This window comes from Ambystoma mexicanum, chromosome 12 (assembly GCF_040938575.1).
Source record: "Ambystoma mexicanum isolate Mex_15411 chromosome 12, UKY_AmexF1_1, whole genome shotgun sequence".
Lineage (NCBI taxonomy): Eukaryota > Metazoa > Chordata > Amphibia > Caudata > Ambystomatidae > Ambystoma > Ambystoma mexicanum.
The window spans coordinates 49,912,472-49,927,832 of record NC_090936.1 but is presented as its reverse complement, the minus strand read 5'-3'; the positions used below and the strand labels follow the sequence as shown (position 1 = coordinate 49,927,832).

The 15,361-nt window shown below is 50.1% G+C and overlaps 1 protein-coding gene across 1 annotated transcript in view; it reads left to right on the top strand.

Annotated features, from left to right (window-relative positions):
* Window positions 1–553: 553 nt before the first annotated feature.
* WNT2 (Wnt family member 2) overlaps window positions 554–15,361 on the top strand; it is a 281,520-nt gene continuing 266,712 nt past the window's right edge. The window contains exon 1 of the mRNA XM_069627940.1: window positions 554–782. Within this exon, the coding sequence (XP_069484041.1) occupies window positions 590–782 (193 nt within the window). The 5' untranslated portion in view covers window positions 554–589. The remainder of the gene's footprint in view (window positions 783–15,361) is intronic.

Sequence of the window (15,361 nt, the reverse complement as noted above, 5' to 3'; positions counted from 1 at the left end):
TCGATTGGATGTTCCTCCCACGTATTCCTCATCGACCCTCCCAACCAACCCCACAGTACAGTTTACGTGTATTACACTCTAAGTTCTTTTAAGGCTTCGGTCAAAAGTGGCACGCCATTAATAAAAATCAATTGACTACAATACACGAAAAAACAGAACTTAAGCCCGGGGGCGCGCTCAAGGCTCTTATACAGGCGATGACGTCGGTGTTTGACGGGTGCCGCCGAGGGACATCGATGTCGCGGCCTCGAGGGTAATGCCCTCTGGTGGAAAGAAGAAAATAAATTCCGAAGCAGCAAGCTGAAGGTAAGGGTATATCTAAGATGAGGAATACGTGGGAGGAACATCCAATCGAAAGAACGTTACAGTTGGTAAGGAACTTGTTCTTCTCAATCAGCAGGTGCTATACATATGTCCCTCAATCAGTGGGTGATGTATATATCTGTGGGTGACTTCTGTAGGTATGCATTCATGTCTTGCTTGCGTTTCTTTCAACAATGCCATATGAATCTTGCAGCCATTGTACTCTTCTTTTTTTTTGCACAGGTACATGGGCGTTGTGGGCTCTTCACCCTCCTCCTCCCGGGTGATGTGCAACAATGTGCCGGGCCTGGTGAGCCCCCAGCGCCAGCTTTGCCTGCGCCATCCTGATGTGATGCAAGTCATAGGTGTGGGGGTACGGGAATGGACGTCCGAGTGTCAGCATCAGTTTCGCCATCACCGCTGGAACTGCAACACCCTGGAGAGAGACCAGAGTCTCTTTGGGAAGCTGATCCTGCGCAGTAAGTTGTGCCTATATTATATCATTCACATGTATAACATGAATGTCCCCACTTATTCCCCTTGCCACCACTAAAATGCAGGTGTCAGATTTCTCAAATCTAAATCTGAAATTACTGTTCACACGGCCTCTATGACAGTAACGGTGTCCCATTCCCAAATGTTATTTTCTCTTATTTGGGTCTTGTGTATAGCGCTCATGCTGCTTGTCAGCAGCTTCATAATTCTTACACTCACACCCATGTGACAAAAAGGTATTTTATTAAATCTTAAATCTTCCTCCTAATTTGTCATACAAGCCATACCCCAAATATGTAGACTTTTACTATCATTACGTTTACCTCCTCATTGGGTGCAATAGTTGATTTTTGTTGAAACAGAATGGTGCAAGCGCAGCAATGTTCCCAACCCATCTCAGCACTATTTAGTGACTCCTTTTCCTGTGATACAGGCCAGGCATTGCCTTACCAGAACCTTCTTATCATTTCATCAGTAGGTGGCTCGTTGTCATTCACTCGAGGTTGAAGTACCCACACCGTCACGAGCTGGTCCTGGCAAATCAGGCATTCAGTCTCCGCACAGGCGTGTGGAATTGAGAGCTTACTGCATAGACCCCAGATAGATTGGGGACCAGGCTTCAAACCAGCTGTGTGCCACAGCAATTGGGCAAAGCTTCATCAACTGGTGGGATGTTTCCTTATTGGACTAGAATCTGTTTAACCAATAGGAAAATCTCTCATCGCCACGTGAATAAACTGTACAGACGCAATGAGGGATTATCTGTTTACAGACTAGGTCCTGGTCATAACATGTTGTATCATATAATCAATCTATGCTATACAAATTGACCTTTCGAGGGGATTGGGTCCTCCAACGTATTCCATATCTATGACAGTGATCACCACAGCTGTGCTGCTTCAGAAAATCTTTCGGTGTCTGCGTCGATGACGTCGATACGCCACCCTCGAGGACCTCGTCCGACGTCACTGGATGTTATAAGTAGGACGCACGACGCCCGTAGCCTCAGTTCTGTTTTTTCTGGGAATATGTTCGCAACGGAGATCTCAGCGTGCCTCGACTCTTTGGAGTTTCTGTTCTTTCTCGATTCTTCGAACCTGTTTGTTTGTGAAGTTATCCTTCGTGATGTCTACCTCGTCTTCCACCCCGCGTCCAGGCTTTAAGAAGTGCATGGACTGTGGGTCCAAGATGTTGGTGATGGACTCGCACAACGCCTGCCTCTGGTGTCTCGGGAGGCCCATGACACGGATGATTGTGTTGACTGCCAGTCGCTTACGTCCAAAGCCTTGCGGGAGCGCAAGAAGAAACTGTCGGTAGGTAAGGTGTCCAAGCCACGGAGTAGGTCCCGCCACTCCTCTGCCTCTTCGAGGCCCTCCCGGAAGCGCTGTCATCGGTCGCCTTCCCCGTCCTCATCCCCGTCCTCATCCGAGGACTCCGACCGTCGGCGGGTCGCTTATCCCACCAAGCATGCAACGCCGGAGGAATGGGCTTCCTTCAGTGAGAAAATGCTAGCGATTCTCGAATCGCAGGGCACTGGTCCGTCAGCGCCTCTGAGTGGGGTCGGTCGTGATCGGTCGAGAGACACCACTCGCACGCCTTTGGGCTCGGGTGGTTGGCACGATTCGCAGGAAAGGTCCTGCTCGGACAAGGGGAATCGTTCTCGTCATGCCTGTTCCAGGTCCCGGTCCTCGACGCGCTCGAGTCCGTGTGCACCTGTGGTGTCTTCGAGGAAGACGTCGACGCCTGTGGCGCCGAGGTCGTCGACAGACTCTTTCGAGGCTCCGTCTCTGAAGAAGTCGTCAACGCCATCGGCGCCCAGGCTGTCGAGGGACACGCTCAGGGCTCCGCCCTCAAGGCCTGTGTCGACGCCGTCGATGCTGTCAGCGCCGCGTTCGGCGTCAACGCCAATTCGCTCGACTTCTTTCGCGGTTGTTTCCCGGGGCATGGTGGAACCCCCTAGAAAGGCTCTGGCCAAGGTCAAGCATGGCTTTGTTCCCCATTCTGTGCCATCTTACCGCCATCTTGAGTTCATTTCAGAGGTGGATGAGGGCTCTGATGATGGCATGGTTCCTGATACGGTGCCAGATGAGATTCTCTCGGGCCATAGCCAAATGGAGGACCTGCGTAAGTCCCTGCATGACGCTAGTGGTCTGGACATCTCTCCAGAGGTGGAGTTTTGTAGGCCTGAGCCTGGCACTCATGCCGATTCCTCGTACTGGCGCCTTATGTCTAGGGTCACCGAGTACTTGGGGTGGTCTGCTCCCCCAGGGGATTTTGTTCAGAATGACCTTACGGATATCCTCGACCAAGGTCCACCAACTGACCCGGTACTGCCGTTCCATATGGCTCTAGAGAGTAGGGTGGCGGCAGCTTGGACTGCTGCGGAGAGTCTCCCGGCAGTGGGCAAGTCTTTGCCGCGAAAATACCACCCAGCCAGTAGCGACCCCTGCTACTTGACCAAGCACCCCACTCCGGAGAGTTTGGTGGTGCAGGCGGCTACGGCCCCAGCAAAGCAGGCGTCGTATCCTACCATCCCTCCTGATAGGGACGACAAGCGTTTTGATGGTTGGGTGAAGAAAGTGTTTTCTTCAGGGGGTATGGCGCTTCAGGCGGCCAACTCCGTATGTGCCTTGTCACATTTCACGCACACTCTGTGGAACTGTGTTTCCTCAGCGGCTGAACATATTCCCGAAGGGGACGAACGGGATGGTTTCCTTGCCATGGTTCAGGATGGCAAGGATGCCATGTGTGAGGCCGTTCAGTCGGGTTTGGACATGGCAGATTGCGTCAGCCGGTCCATGGCGGCGAGCACCGTAATACGCAGGTTTGCGTGGTTGCGGAAGTCGGGGTTTGCTCCTGATGTGCAGGCTTGCGGAAGTCGGAGTTTGCTCCTGATGTGCAGGCCTGGCTCCTCAGCATGCCCTTTGACGGTGAACATCTTTTTGGCAGCAAGGCTGATGAGAGCCTTGAGAGGTTGCAGACCTCCAAAGCTGCAGCGTAGTCGTTGGGCGCTGCAGTTCGACAACCTCTGCCTTTTCATCCTAGGGGACAGCAATGGAGGGGAGGTTCCTTTCGTTATTACTCATCCTTTGTTAAAGTGACAGGAGCTGCCAGTCAAAGGGGCCACCATAGGAGTGCCAGAGGTGAAAAACAAGGTACTCGAGGTGCCAAGGCCTCTCGGGCAGTTGCCTCTTTGCCCTCAGGCAATGCCGCAGCCGCTTCAGCTCAGTCATGAGGCCATGTCCCATGGTTCGCCGGTTGGGTGAAGGCTGGCGCAGCATCTTGTAGAGTGGCGTGCCATTACTTCAGATTACTGGGTTCTGGAAATCATAGCCCACGGCTACTGTCTTCCTTTCCGGCAGAGGCCTCACGACAATCCACCGGGGAATCTCTCTTTGAAGAGTCCGGATCCGCTCCTTGCGCAGGAAATTCAATTCCCGCTGAAGAAAGGCACCATAGAGCGGAGAGGAACAAGGGATGGTATTCCCCTTATTTTTTGATTTCCAAGAAAGACGGGGGATTGAGACCCATCATGGACTTGCGCGGTTTGAACAAATTCCTCAGGAAGGAAAAGTTCAAGATGGTTACTCTCTCTCAAGTCCTCCAGGCCCTTCAACTTCAAGACTGGTTGGTGTCTCTCGACCTCAAGGACGCTTATTTTCATGTGCCGATCCATCCCAAGCACAAGCAGTACCTGAGGTTCGCGGTTGGCGACTCGCACTTTCAGTTTTCGGGTCCTGCCGTTCGGATTGACCTCCGCCTGAGGGTCTTCACCAAGCTCATGGAAGTGGTGGCAGCGCACCTCAGGAAAGGAGGGATTCACGTCTACCCCTACCTGGACGATTGGTTGATCAGAGAGCGCTCTCCCGAGCAAGTCCTGGATCATCTGTCATTCACCTGCCACTCCCTCCACAAGCTGGGCTTCTCCCTCAACTTAAAGAAGTCCCATTTGACGCCAACTCAGAGGCTCCAGTACATCGGAGCAGTGCCCGACACGTCCCTGGGGCAGTGTTTTCCTCTCCATGTGAGGGCTCATCACATTCAGCAGATCGTGCACAAGTTTCAACTTGCCCAGAGTCTCCCTGCGTTCGAGTTCTTGAGATTGCTCGGCCTCATGGCATCCTGCATTCTTCTGGTTCCAGAGGCCAGGTTGCGGATGAGATCTTTGCAATGAGCACTCAAGCTCCAATGGTCTCAGTCCTCCGGCAAGATGTCGGACCCTGTTCAGGTGTCGTCCTCGGTCGCCCAGGATCTTCTGTGGTGGGCCGTCGAAGGCAATCTGATAAAGGGGGCTCCCTTTTGGCTACCCTGGCCAGAGGTGACGATCGTGACGGACGCATCCCTCACGGGATGGGGAGCTCATGCCAACGAGCTGACAGCGGTCGTTGGTCTCCGTCGGAGTCCAGACTCTATGTCAATCTGTTGGAGCTGAAGGCCGTCAGGCTTGCCCTGAAGGCTTTTCTGCCGACTGTGCGAGGAAAGAATGTCCTGATCCTGACGGACAACAATGTGGCCATGCACTACCTCAACAAAAAGGGGGAGGCAGGGTCACTTCCTCTGTGCAGGGAGGCGATGCAGCTCTGGTTCTGGGCAAATCCAGCAGGAAGTTTCGATCTCGGCAGTTCATCTGACCGGAGACGAAAACGAGATGGCGGATGCTCTGAGCAGGCAGAGCGCGATCTCTCACAAGTGGGAGTTGGCTCAGGAGATTCTCCTGGAGATCTTCGCCCTTTGGGGGACCCCTCAAGTGGATCTCTTTGCCTCCAGTGTCAACCAGAAGTGCAAAAGGTTCTGCTCGCGGGAATTTCCTCCAAAAGGAGCCTTAGGAGACGCGTTCGTGGTGGAGTGGTCTTTCCCACTGCTGTACGCGTTTCCTCCAGACCCCATCATCCCGCAAGTGCTGCGGAGGTTACGAATGTTCGGTTCCCGGATGATCCTCATTGCTCCGGCGTGGGCCCGGAGGACGTGGTACCCGGACCTTCTCGACTTGTCCATCTGCCCTCCACATCGTCTTCCCTTCCGAGACAATCTGCTCTCACGGGAGGGGGGTCAGGTTCTCCATTCAGAGGTCAGATCCCTCAACCTTCACGCTTGGTTTCTGAAAGGTTGAGGTATAAGGATTGGGACCTCCCTGAAGACGTGATGGAGGTATTGCTTTTGGCCAGAAGGCCCGCAACTAAGTCCCTGTACCGTTGGCGAACGTTCTGCGACTGTTGCAAGGTTAAGAATGTGGATCCTTTTGCATGTGACATTCCTGTGGTTCTGTCTTTTTTGCTTTCTTTAGCCCACAAGGGCTTGCTGGCGGCACTGTCCATATTTAGCCCTCGTCTGAAGAGTGTTCTTATTTAAAAATTCCTTTAATTTCTCAGTTTCTAAAAGGGCTCACTAATGTGTTCCCTCCGTCACCTTTCCAGGTGCCCGGTTGGGATTTGAACTTTGTCCTCAAGTTTCTGATGGGTGCTCCATTTGAGCCGTTGCATTCTTGCCCTTTGAGACTGTTAACTCTTAAAACTGTATTTTTGGTTGCGGTCACTTCCGCTCGCAGAGTGAGTGAGTTAGAGGCACTTTCAGTTAAGCCACCCTTCACTGTATTTCATAAGGACAGGGTTGTCCTTAGAGTTCGTCCTTCCTTTCTTCCGAAGGTGGTGTCGGAATTTCATTTAGGCCAGAAAGTTGTTCTTCCGGCATTTCATCCTCCTCCACATCCTGGTAAGGAAAAGGAGAGGCTCCATAGGCTCGATCCTAGGAGAGCTTTAAGCTTTTATGTTTCACGCATGTCCCAGGTCAGAGTGGACGATCAACTCTTCATTGGTTACGCTGGTAAGCGTTTGAAACAAGCTGTGACTAAACAGACTTTTTCTCGCTGGTTTATTCTGGCTATTTCTGAGTGTTACCGCTTGCCGGGTAAGGACCCACCAGTCGGCTTGCGGGCCCATTCTACCAGGGGTATGGCTGCCTCTACTGCCCTACAGAGGGGTGTTCCTATTGGTAACATCTGTGATGCAGCCACCTGGGCTTCGGTCCATACTTTTGTACGTCACTACTCCCTCGATTCCATCCGTGGGCAGGATCTGGCCTTTGGCAAGGCGGTCCTTTGCTCCGCAATTTGATTGGGCATTCTAAATTTCTTTTGCTAAATTCTATTCCCACCTCCTTGCATTGGTACTGCTTTGGGAGTCTGTGATAGATATGGAATAAGTGGGAGGGCCCAATTCCCTCGAAGAACAAGTTACTCTCTTACCTGGTAACGTTCTTTCGATGGGATGGTCTGACGACGTATTCCATATCGCTCCCTCCCTGCCTTCCCCGCTACAGAATTTCTTATGCGATTGCAGCTTAAGTTTCCGCAAGGCTTTGTGTGGTCAGACTGGCAGAAGACTGGTGCCACACATTCTGGGGAAAAAACTACAACTGAGGCTACGGCGTTGTGTGTCCCACTTATAACATCCAGTGACGTCGGCCATCGGAGGAGGTCCTCGAGGGCGGCGTATCGACATCATCGACGCAGGACGCAGACGCTGAAAGATTTTCCAAAGCAGCACAGCTGTGGTGATTACTGTCATAGATATGGAATACGTTGTCGGACCATCCCATCGAAAGAACATTACCAGGTAAGAGAGTAACTTGTTCTTTGCTTTGTGAAGAATTTGTTTTGAACATTAGCCTTTTCAGTTTTGAACTTCCTGATTTTGCTTTCAGGTTCTTTTTATTTTGTATTGTTCATCAATAATTTGTTTATTTAGAAGTTATTATTAATTAACCATTTGTTATAAAGAATAAACATGTGAAATTCACACAAATATTAAGTATCTAGCACAGTGTGTCTTAGCTCTTACATGTCTGAGGGCCAATGCAAGGACATACCATTATGTGTAATTGATTAACACACTTGCTGGCTCTCCCTCATGAAGAGAGTCAACACAAGGACACCATTCTAGGTGTAAATTACATACACTTTGTACAGTGTGACCCTTTCTCAGCAGTCATTTAATGTGACAGTTTACAGTGACTTCTTCCACTGTTATATCACATAGTCTTTTCCTGTTGGGACACATACTCCCTCGCTAATTTGCAAGTTCTACACCCCAGTCCCAAACAGAGTAGGGGTCTACCCTTCAGTTTAATAGTTTATTTTTGAGGAAGCTGTCTAAAGGAGGGGCTGTTGCTTCGAAAATCTCTCTTGAATTGGAGCTTGCTTCAGTGATACTAACATTATAAATGTTAGCTTTGGTGGAGAATGGCTGATTTGTAAGCACTTGCTAAGTGGTTAAAGGCTTCCTTGTTCGCAGGGGTTGGGTTTTTTCTCCAGATATGTTCAAGTGTACGTTTATGTTTACAGAAGGTGATTAGTTCTTCTGTGAACCAGTTCCTGGAGTTGCTTTTTTTGCAGGCTAAGGTTTTGAGGAGGGCATGCTTGTCTAGTGCGCTGAGGAGCGCAGAGTTATACGCCAAAAGAATGACTTCAGTTTCGGCACTGATATGCGCTTTCGTGAAGGAGGCCAGGGTGGGGTCAGTTGCTCTACAGTGAGTTAACGGGTGTGTCTGGCAGTGATGAGTGTGCAGCGACCTGTTCTGTGGGTGATGTTGTATGCGGTGGGCATGGTGAAACAGATCAGTGAGTGATCGGTCCAAGGTTGTGGGTCAACAGAAGAGACTTGGACATAAGTGTTGGTACGGAGTGTCCAATCCAGGATTCTTCCTTTGTCATGAGTGGGACTGAAGACCAATTGGGAGAAGTTCATCTCGTTGAGATTAGTAGTGAGGGCAATGGCTTTCTGATCAGCAGGGTAATTGAAGCCTAGGTTGAAATACTAGGAGTATAAATTAGGTTTTTGGCTTGAGGAGGGGAGCGAGGAGCAGGGTGATGTCCGCATCTGGTGCGCCAGTATGGGTGGGTTGATGGTAGAGTAATAGGATGTTGATGGTGGTTTAGAGGGAGGATTCGATCTTATCAAGTAGGAGTTTGTACACCTTGAGTGACTGGAGGGGGGGAGCCTCTGATGGGTAGGATGGATTTGGAGATAATGGCGACTCCTCCTCCTTGGCTGCCCTGTCTCTCGGCTCGTAGGATGCAGTAGCCAGTGGTCATGAATATCAGGGGCAGAGCAGAGGTGGTGTGTGGGTGGGGAGAAGCATGGAGTGGCTGTAGTGAAAGGTGTTAGTGTGCAGGGTTGTGAGAAGGCGCCACCTGGGCTTTGATGTTTTATCACTGGCACATGGGGTGGGGGCGCACTTCAGTCTGGACAGAAGCCTGAATAGTCAGGTAATGCCCAGACAAAGTACTGGCTGCGCTTCTGGAGAGTATGAGGAAGAGTGTGTGAGTGGGCTGGTGAGTGTGGTGTTAGTGTGGTGCAGATGCAATGATGTGGAACACGGGATAGGCTTAGGGGGCTTTGCTGGTGCTTCAGGGAATGCCCTAGGAAACATGTAAAATGTCTGTGCGGTTCATTGATAGGGCCCGTAATCTGTGCGGCCTTCGGTGGTGGGCTTCGGTAGTACTGCGTAACATGTGTAGGCAGTTATAGGGCTTCTGTTGTGACTTGGTGATCCTATCCAAAGCCAGGCGGGTAGGCATGTGGTTATGGGACCTGGGTACTGTCGTTGGGGAGGGCTGGCAGTGGCAAATTCTTCTTCAGCAATCGTTGGTGTGTTCAGGTATGTGCATGGGTGTTTATCAGTGGCACCATGCACAGGGGCAGAAAGTGTGGAGTTGCGAACATCTGCAGTGTGAAGGATGTTGGCCGCAGGGATGAGGGTGGAGTGTGTACCATTACAGGTGTGGTAAGTAAATGTCACATTCGGGGGTGCATGAGTTCAGTGAGTATGGCATTGTGAGTGTCAGTGTTATATTTCGCATGAGGGCAGAGCTTGCAGCATCATAGGTATCAGTAGCATAAGAAACATTAGAATTTTGCATCAGTGCCCCAGGTATGGGGTTGCAGGCATCGGGAAAGTACATCATCTTATCAACAATAGAATTATGCATCATTGCGACGGGTATGCGGTTGCAGGCATGGGGAAAGTACATCACATTATCAACATTAGAATTATGCATCAATGCCCGGTATCCACTGAAAAAGTTGGTGGAAAAACATTGAATGGAGAAATGACTGCATCTTTTTTGCAGCCATTTCTCCAAATGTGGGGATATTTTTAAGAAATATAGGGGGGTTAAGGGTAATATTTAAAATTGGGGGTAGAGTGGGGTCCAGGGGGTCTCCCCTCGCATTTAAAATAAAAATATGCGGTCATTTCTCCTTTAGGAATTTTGACGTATATCCCAAATTCCCCGGCTATGGGGTTGCAGGCATCGGGAAAGTACACCCCCTTATCAACAATAGAATTATGCATCAATGCGACGGGTATGGGGTTGCAGGCATTGGGAAAGTACATCCCATTATCAACAGGCACGGCTTTCCAGGAGGTCAGATGCTGATGGTGAGCGTTTGTGGTTCACAATGGGGCTGGTGTTGAGTGGTCGTGTGTCTAATGAGGGTACGGATTGTTTGAGGAGAGGGAGTGCCATTTTGTGTACTGTGTTCTTTGGATTGTTTGCCTGGGAGGCAATTTGGGCGCCAAAGTGGGCAACCGATGGCGGGTGTCGATCAGAACCCAACATGGTGGAGGCAGTGTGGTTAGGGCTTTTTAGGGGAGAGAGAGAGTCGGCTCGCTCTGTTTATAAGGCTGGGCCAAGTGTTACGCTCACCTGGTATCCACGGAAGCGCCACACGACACCGGATGAGGGGCTGTGCACTATCCCGGACCCCTTCTGCTTGTTTGTGTGTTGGCTGGTGGACTGATTCTTTGACAGGAGAATGGAGGTTAGGTATCAAGTCTGTGGTAGGGACCCCCGCCTCCCACTGATCAATTCCCTTCCCTTGGAGATTCTGCCTCACCTTTTTTCCTTGTATGATGAGCTCTCCGTCCTGCGTCTCTGCGCATGGTGCGTGATAGTTGAGGACTGTTTGAGGGCCTAGTTGCTTCACTAGTCCTCTGCCCTTTGTGTCGTGTCCAGTCCGGCTGTGACACCGAATCCATTTATCTGCTTATAACGTTCAGGTAAGTCTTTTTAGTTCATTTCCTTCACCTGTCTTTTCGATGTTGAATTAAGTCTCTTTCTGTCTTCCACAGGTGTTATTGATGGCAGAGCTGCTCCGCCAGGCGATAATGCTGAGGTAAGTGGTTTAGCGCGAAGAGCAGCGCCACTTAATGTGACTTAGTTGCTAACCTGCCTTTTCTCTCTTTCTCTCCTCAGGATGCAGTGCGCTGACGAACTAGAGTGAAGGACCCAACGACCGGTTATTCAGGTGAGTGGATCCGGGTGTCTTTAGGTGGTTACCTTTGCAGGAAGCATCACGCGATGTAGAACCCGTTGCTTGCTGAGTGGGGGTTATTAATTTGCTGTCCTTTTGTTTTGCAGGTCGCGGAGCGCTCCGGAGATGGAGAAACCGTCAAGCGCTGATAGAAGTGCGGACGAAAGTAGGAACCGCTACTCACAGGTAAGAGTTCATTGTGAATGCTGTTCTTTGTTCTTGCAGGCAGTGAAGCACTCCGGGGATGGCGAGAGCGCCGAGCATTGAGGAAGTGCGGATGGATCACATTTAAGATTCCTTTAATGCTGTTCTTGTTATTGCAGGTTCCCAATGGGATCAAGGTAGAAGACTCCAGAGGAAGGCCTCCGGATGAAGCTGAGGTGCTGGGCACGGTGAGCGTTACGCTGCAGGAGTGCAGAATAACGCAAAGCGTGAATCCTAGTTCGGGTGTGGCTTATATAGCCATCAGATCGACCACATCCAAAACACTAGACTGCCAAGTTCAGTTCTTGGGGCTGAGTTGGAATAAGGACCTCCATGTTGGATCAAGGTCCCAAGTGTGTATCCATGTTGGATCAAGGTCCCAAGTGTGGTGTTTGCTTCAGTCTGAATAATGAGCCTGGCGCCAAAGGTGCCAGGACTGACTCCATGTCCTGTGCTGATGGGTCTTTAAGGCCCTTGGAGTCTTTTTGGGGGGGGGGGGTGTTGCCTTACTGCTGTCAGGGGGCTGTTGTCTCTGAGATGGTCATGGGTAGGGATCGTGACAGCACTCCCCCCTAAGGCCCCTCTCAAGGCATTCCTTCCGGCTGGCCCAGGTTTGGTTGGATAATTTCGATGGAAACGTTTAACCAAGCGTGGTGCATGAAGGTGCTTGCTTGGCTCCCATGTCCTTTCTTGGAGACCATACCCCTTCCAGTCCACCAAGTAATATAACTTGGACCTGGTGATCTTTGAGTCTAGGTTGTCCTTTACTTCAAATTCAGGCTCACCATTAACCAGTATCGGATTTGGTGGTGTCTTAACCCGGGTTCCAGGTTGAACTGGTTTTAGAAGAGAGATATGGAACACCGGATGAATCTGCATGTTTGGTGGTGAGGCTAGTTTAACTGCCGCTGGATTTATGATGGCCTTGATGGTATAAGGTGCTAGGTACCTGGGATGAAACGTTCGAGATACTCTTATTGGTATGTGCCGAGATGCTAGCCAGACTTCATCTCCAACTTGGTAGATTGGGGCTCTTTGTCGATGTTGATCAGAGAATTTTTTCTGTTTTTCTTTGGCTTGGTTGAGGTGTTCTGCCGCTCTTTTGAAAGTCTGGGTTATAGTTGTATGTAGGGTCTTTACCGCTGGCATTTCCAAGGGTGTGGGGACGTCCAACTGTGAAGTACGAGGATGTCTTCCATACATGGTATAAAATGGACTTTGCCCAGTGCTGGAGTGTAACTAATTGTTATAGGCATATTCGGCTATCCACAACACCTCTTTCCAGCCTCCTTCCACTTGATGTAACATGCACCGTAGATATTGCTCTAACGTCTGATTCGTCCGTTCCATTTGACCATCAGTTTGTGGATGGTGACTGGTGGATAGACTGATATCAATTGGGCCATTGCACAACTCTTCCTCCAGACATTAGACACAAACTGGCTGCCTAAGTCTGAAATCAAGACGGAAGGAAATCCGTTTAGTCGCACGATTTGTTCCAACAATACCTTTGCCAGGCTGGAAGCATTTGGTAGACCCTTAAGCGGTATAAAATGGGCCATTTTTGAAAAGAGGTCAACTACCACTAAAATAGTGTTGAATCATTGGCAGTGGGGTAGGTCAGTGATGAAATTGAGGGAGAGTGTATGCCAGGGTGCAAGTGGAATGTCCAAGGCTGAAGGAGACCCGCAGGTTTTTGCATTAGGGATTTATTCTGCACACAGATGCCACATGATAGGGTAAACTGTATGATGTCCTTTAGCCAGGTTGGCCACCAATAATGTCTTTTTACTTTGGCTAAAGTTTTAGCAATCCCTGGGTGTCCATCCGTCAGGGAATCGTGGTAACCTGAGACAACTCGTTCTTGAAGTACTTTATTTGGTAGATACAAACGTCCCCTGAAATACGGGAGCTGATCCTTGAATGTGTGTTGTTCATTTTGAGCGGCCCATTCCTGTAATGCCTCAGTGCTCATTAGGAGCCGAATTTCATTTTGTAGTTCGTCCAAGGATACAGTGGCGGTGAGACCTAGTAACTTGTCACCAGGTATGATGGTGACGGGTTCTGGGGTCGAGTATGTGTTTTCTTCGACTCCCATGCGGGATAAGGCGTCTGCCTTTCCATTCCGAACTCCTGGTCGAAAGGTGATTATGTAATCATATTCCACGAAGAATAAAGCCCACCGAAGTTGACAAGATGATTGAACCTTTGCCGTCTTGAGGTATTGAAGGTTCTGGTGGTCGGTAATTACAGTGATGGTATGTCTGGCGCCCAAAAGGTAATGCCGCCAAGCCTTAAAGGCTGCCTTGATCGCTAGGAGTTCTTTGTCTGTTATTGCGTAATTAAGTTCAGGCGCGGTGGATTTACGTGACCAAAATGCCACAGGATGTAATTGGCCGGTCCGGGATCCCTCTGGGAGAGAACCGCCACCATTGCCATCCTGGAGGCGTTGGTTTCCACTATATACAGAAGGTCCGGCCGGGGATGTCTGTCACGACCCTCACCCAAAACCCACTCTGGCAAACCCATTGGCCAGGTGGAGTCAGGACTCGGGCCTCTAGAGCCTGGCATCCTCTTCAAAAGCCCTCATGGGGCAAGTCCTGGCGCCTATGGCGCCAGGCTCATACACCATGAAAAACAATGTGCTTGGGAACTACTTTATTGTATTGTCAGACAACATGGAGGCATCCACATAGCTTGGTTCCTAAGAACCAAGCTATGCAGTCTAGTGTTTTGGGTGTGGTAGCCTAGGGACTACTTTACCTGGAATATTTTGTTGGGGCTATTTAAACCACACCCGAGAAAGACAACACTCTTCACGTTACTTTGCAGCTTGCAACGTGACGCTCACCGTGTCCAGCTATTCCCTCGAACCTCGGAGAAGCAGAACCTGCAAGGAGACAAAAGGAGCATCATTAGCAGCAGCATCTGACCTGCAGTCTTCACCTTTAAACACTCGCAGCTACTGAGAACAGCTTCCTCGAATCTGCACGCCTCTCAGACAGAACGACTTGAAAGAGGAAGATAGAGGCAACATTAAAGAAAGCAGTAGAGACTTTTACAAATTACGAACTGCTCAAAAGGCTTACCTGGCTGGTCGCCTCTCGGCTGGCACCACTCCGGACATTCCACTCGCGCTGAAGAACACTGAGACCTACAAGGAAGGAAAACGCAGGTTAGCAAAGGCAAGACTTTGCAGCGCTGCACTTAGCGCTTACTTACCGCATCATAGCGCTCTTAATGCGCCATCATTTACCAGCGGGGCTCAACCAAGCCAGTTCGCCGCGCTGAAGCTCCGCATACCTAAGGGAGAAAAAAGAGACATTTTAAACAAGAAAGGCATGCAGGATATCAACAAAACTAAAGAACAGCAATAAGACTTACCTGAACAATATCAAACGGGCCGGCGTCAGTGAAATAACTGGACCGCACTCGCCCATGAAAGACAACGCGTCCCTGCAAAGAAGGCAGGACAGAGAGCACGCCTAATTCTACCACAGGCTGAGGAGAGGGCGCCAGAGGGACTGAAATCATACCGGGGTGAAGGGAGGATACTTACCCCAGTCGGTCAGTCTTGAACACAGTCCTCCTGTATTTTCAGGCAGAACCTTCCCCGCAGACCACATCAGGGCAAAGCTGAGAAACATACAAGCGAGTAACCCGGCTGGGTGGCGTCCCTGTGGATACCAAGTGAGCGTAACAATGTCACAACACTGGGGCTGAGGTAAACCTTCTCCTAAGTTCCAGAAAGGCTTTTTCTGCCTCTTCCATCCATTGGAAACGTTTGTTATTCTTTCGTAATAAGGACATGATCGGATGTACGATTTGCGAGAAACCTGGGATGAATCGGCGGTAAAGGTTCGCAAAACCAAGCATACTTTGGACACCTTTGATCGAAGACGGAGATGGCCAGTTGAGAATGGCGTCTACCTTGTGCACATCCATTTGGACCCCTCTCGGAGTGAGGACGAAACCCAAAAACTCCACTTCGGTGATATGGAAGTTGCATTTCTCAAGTTTTGCGTATAGCTGATGTTGACAGAGTT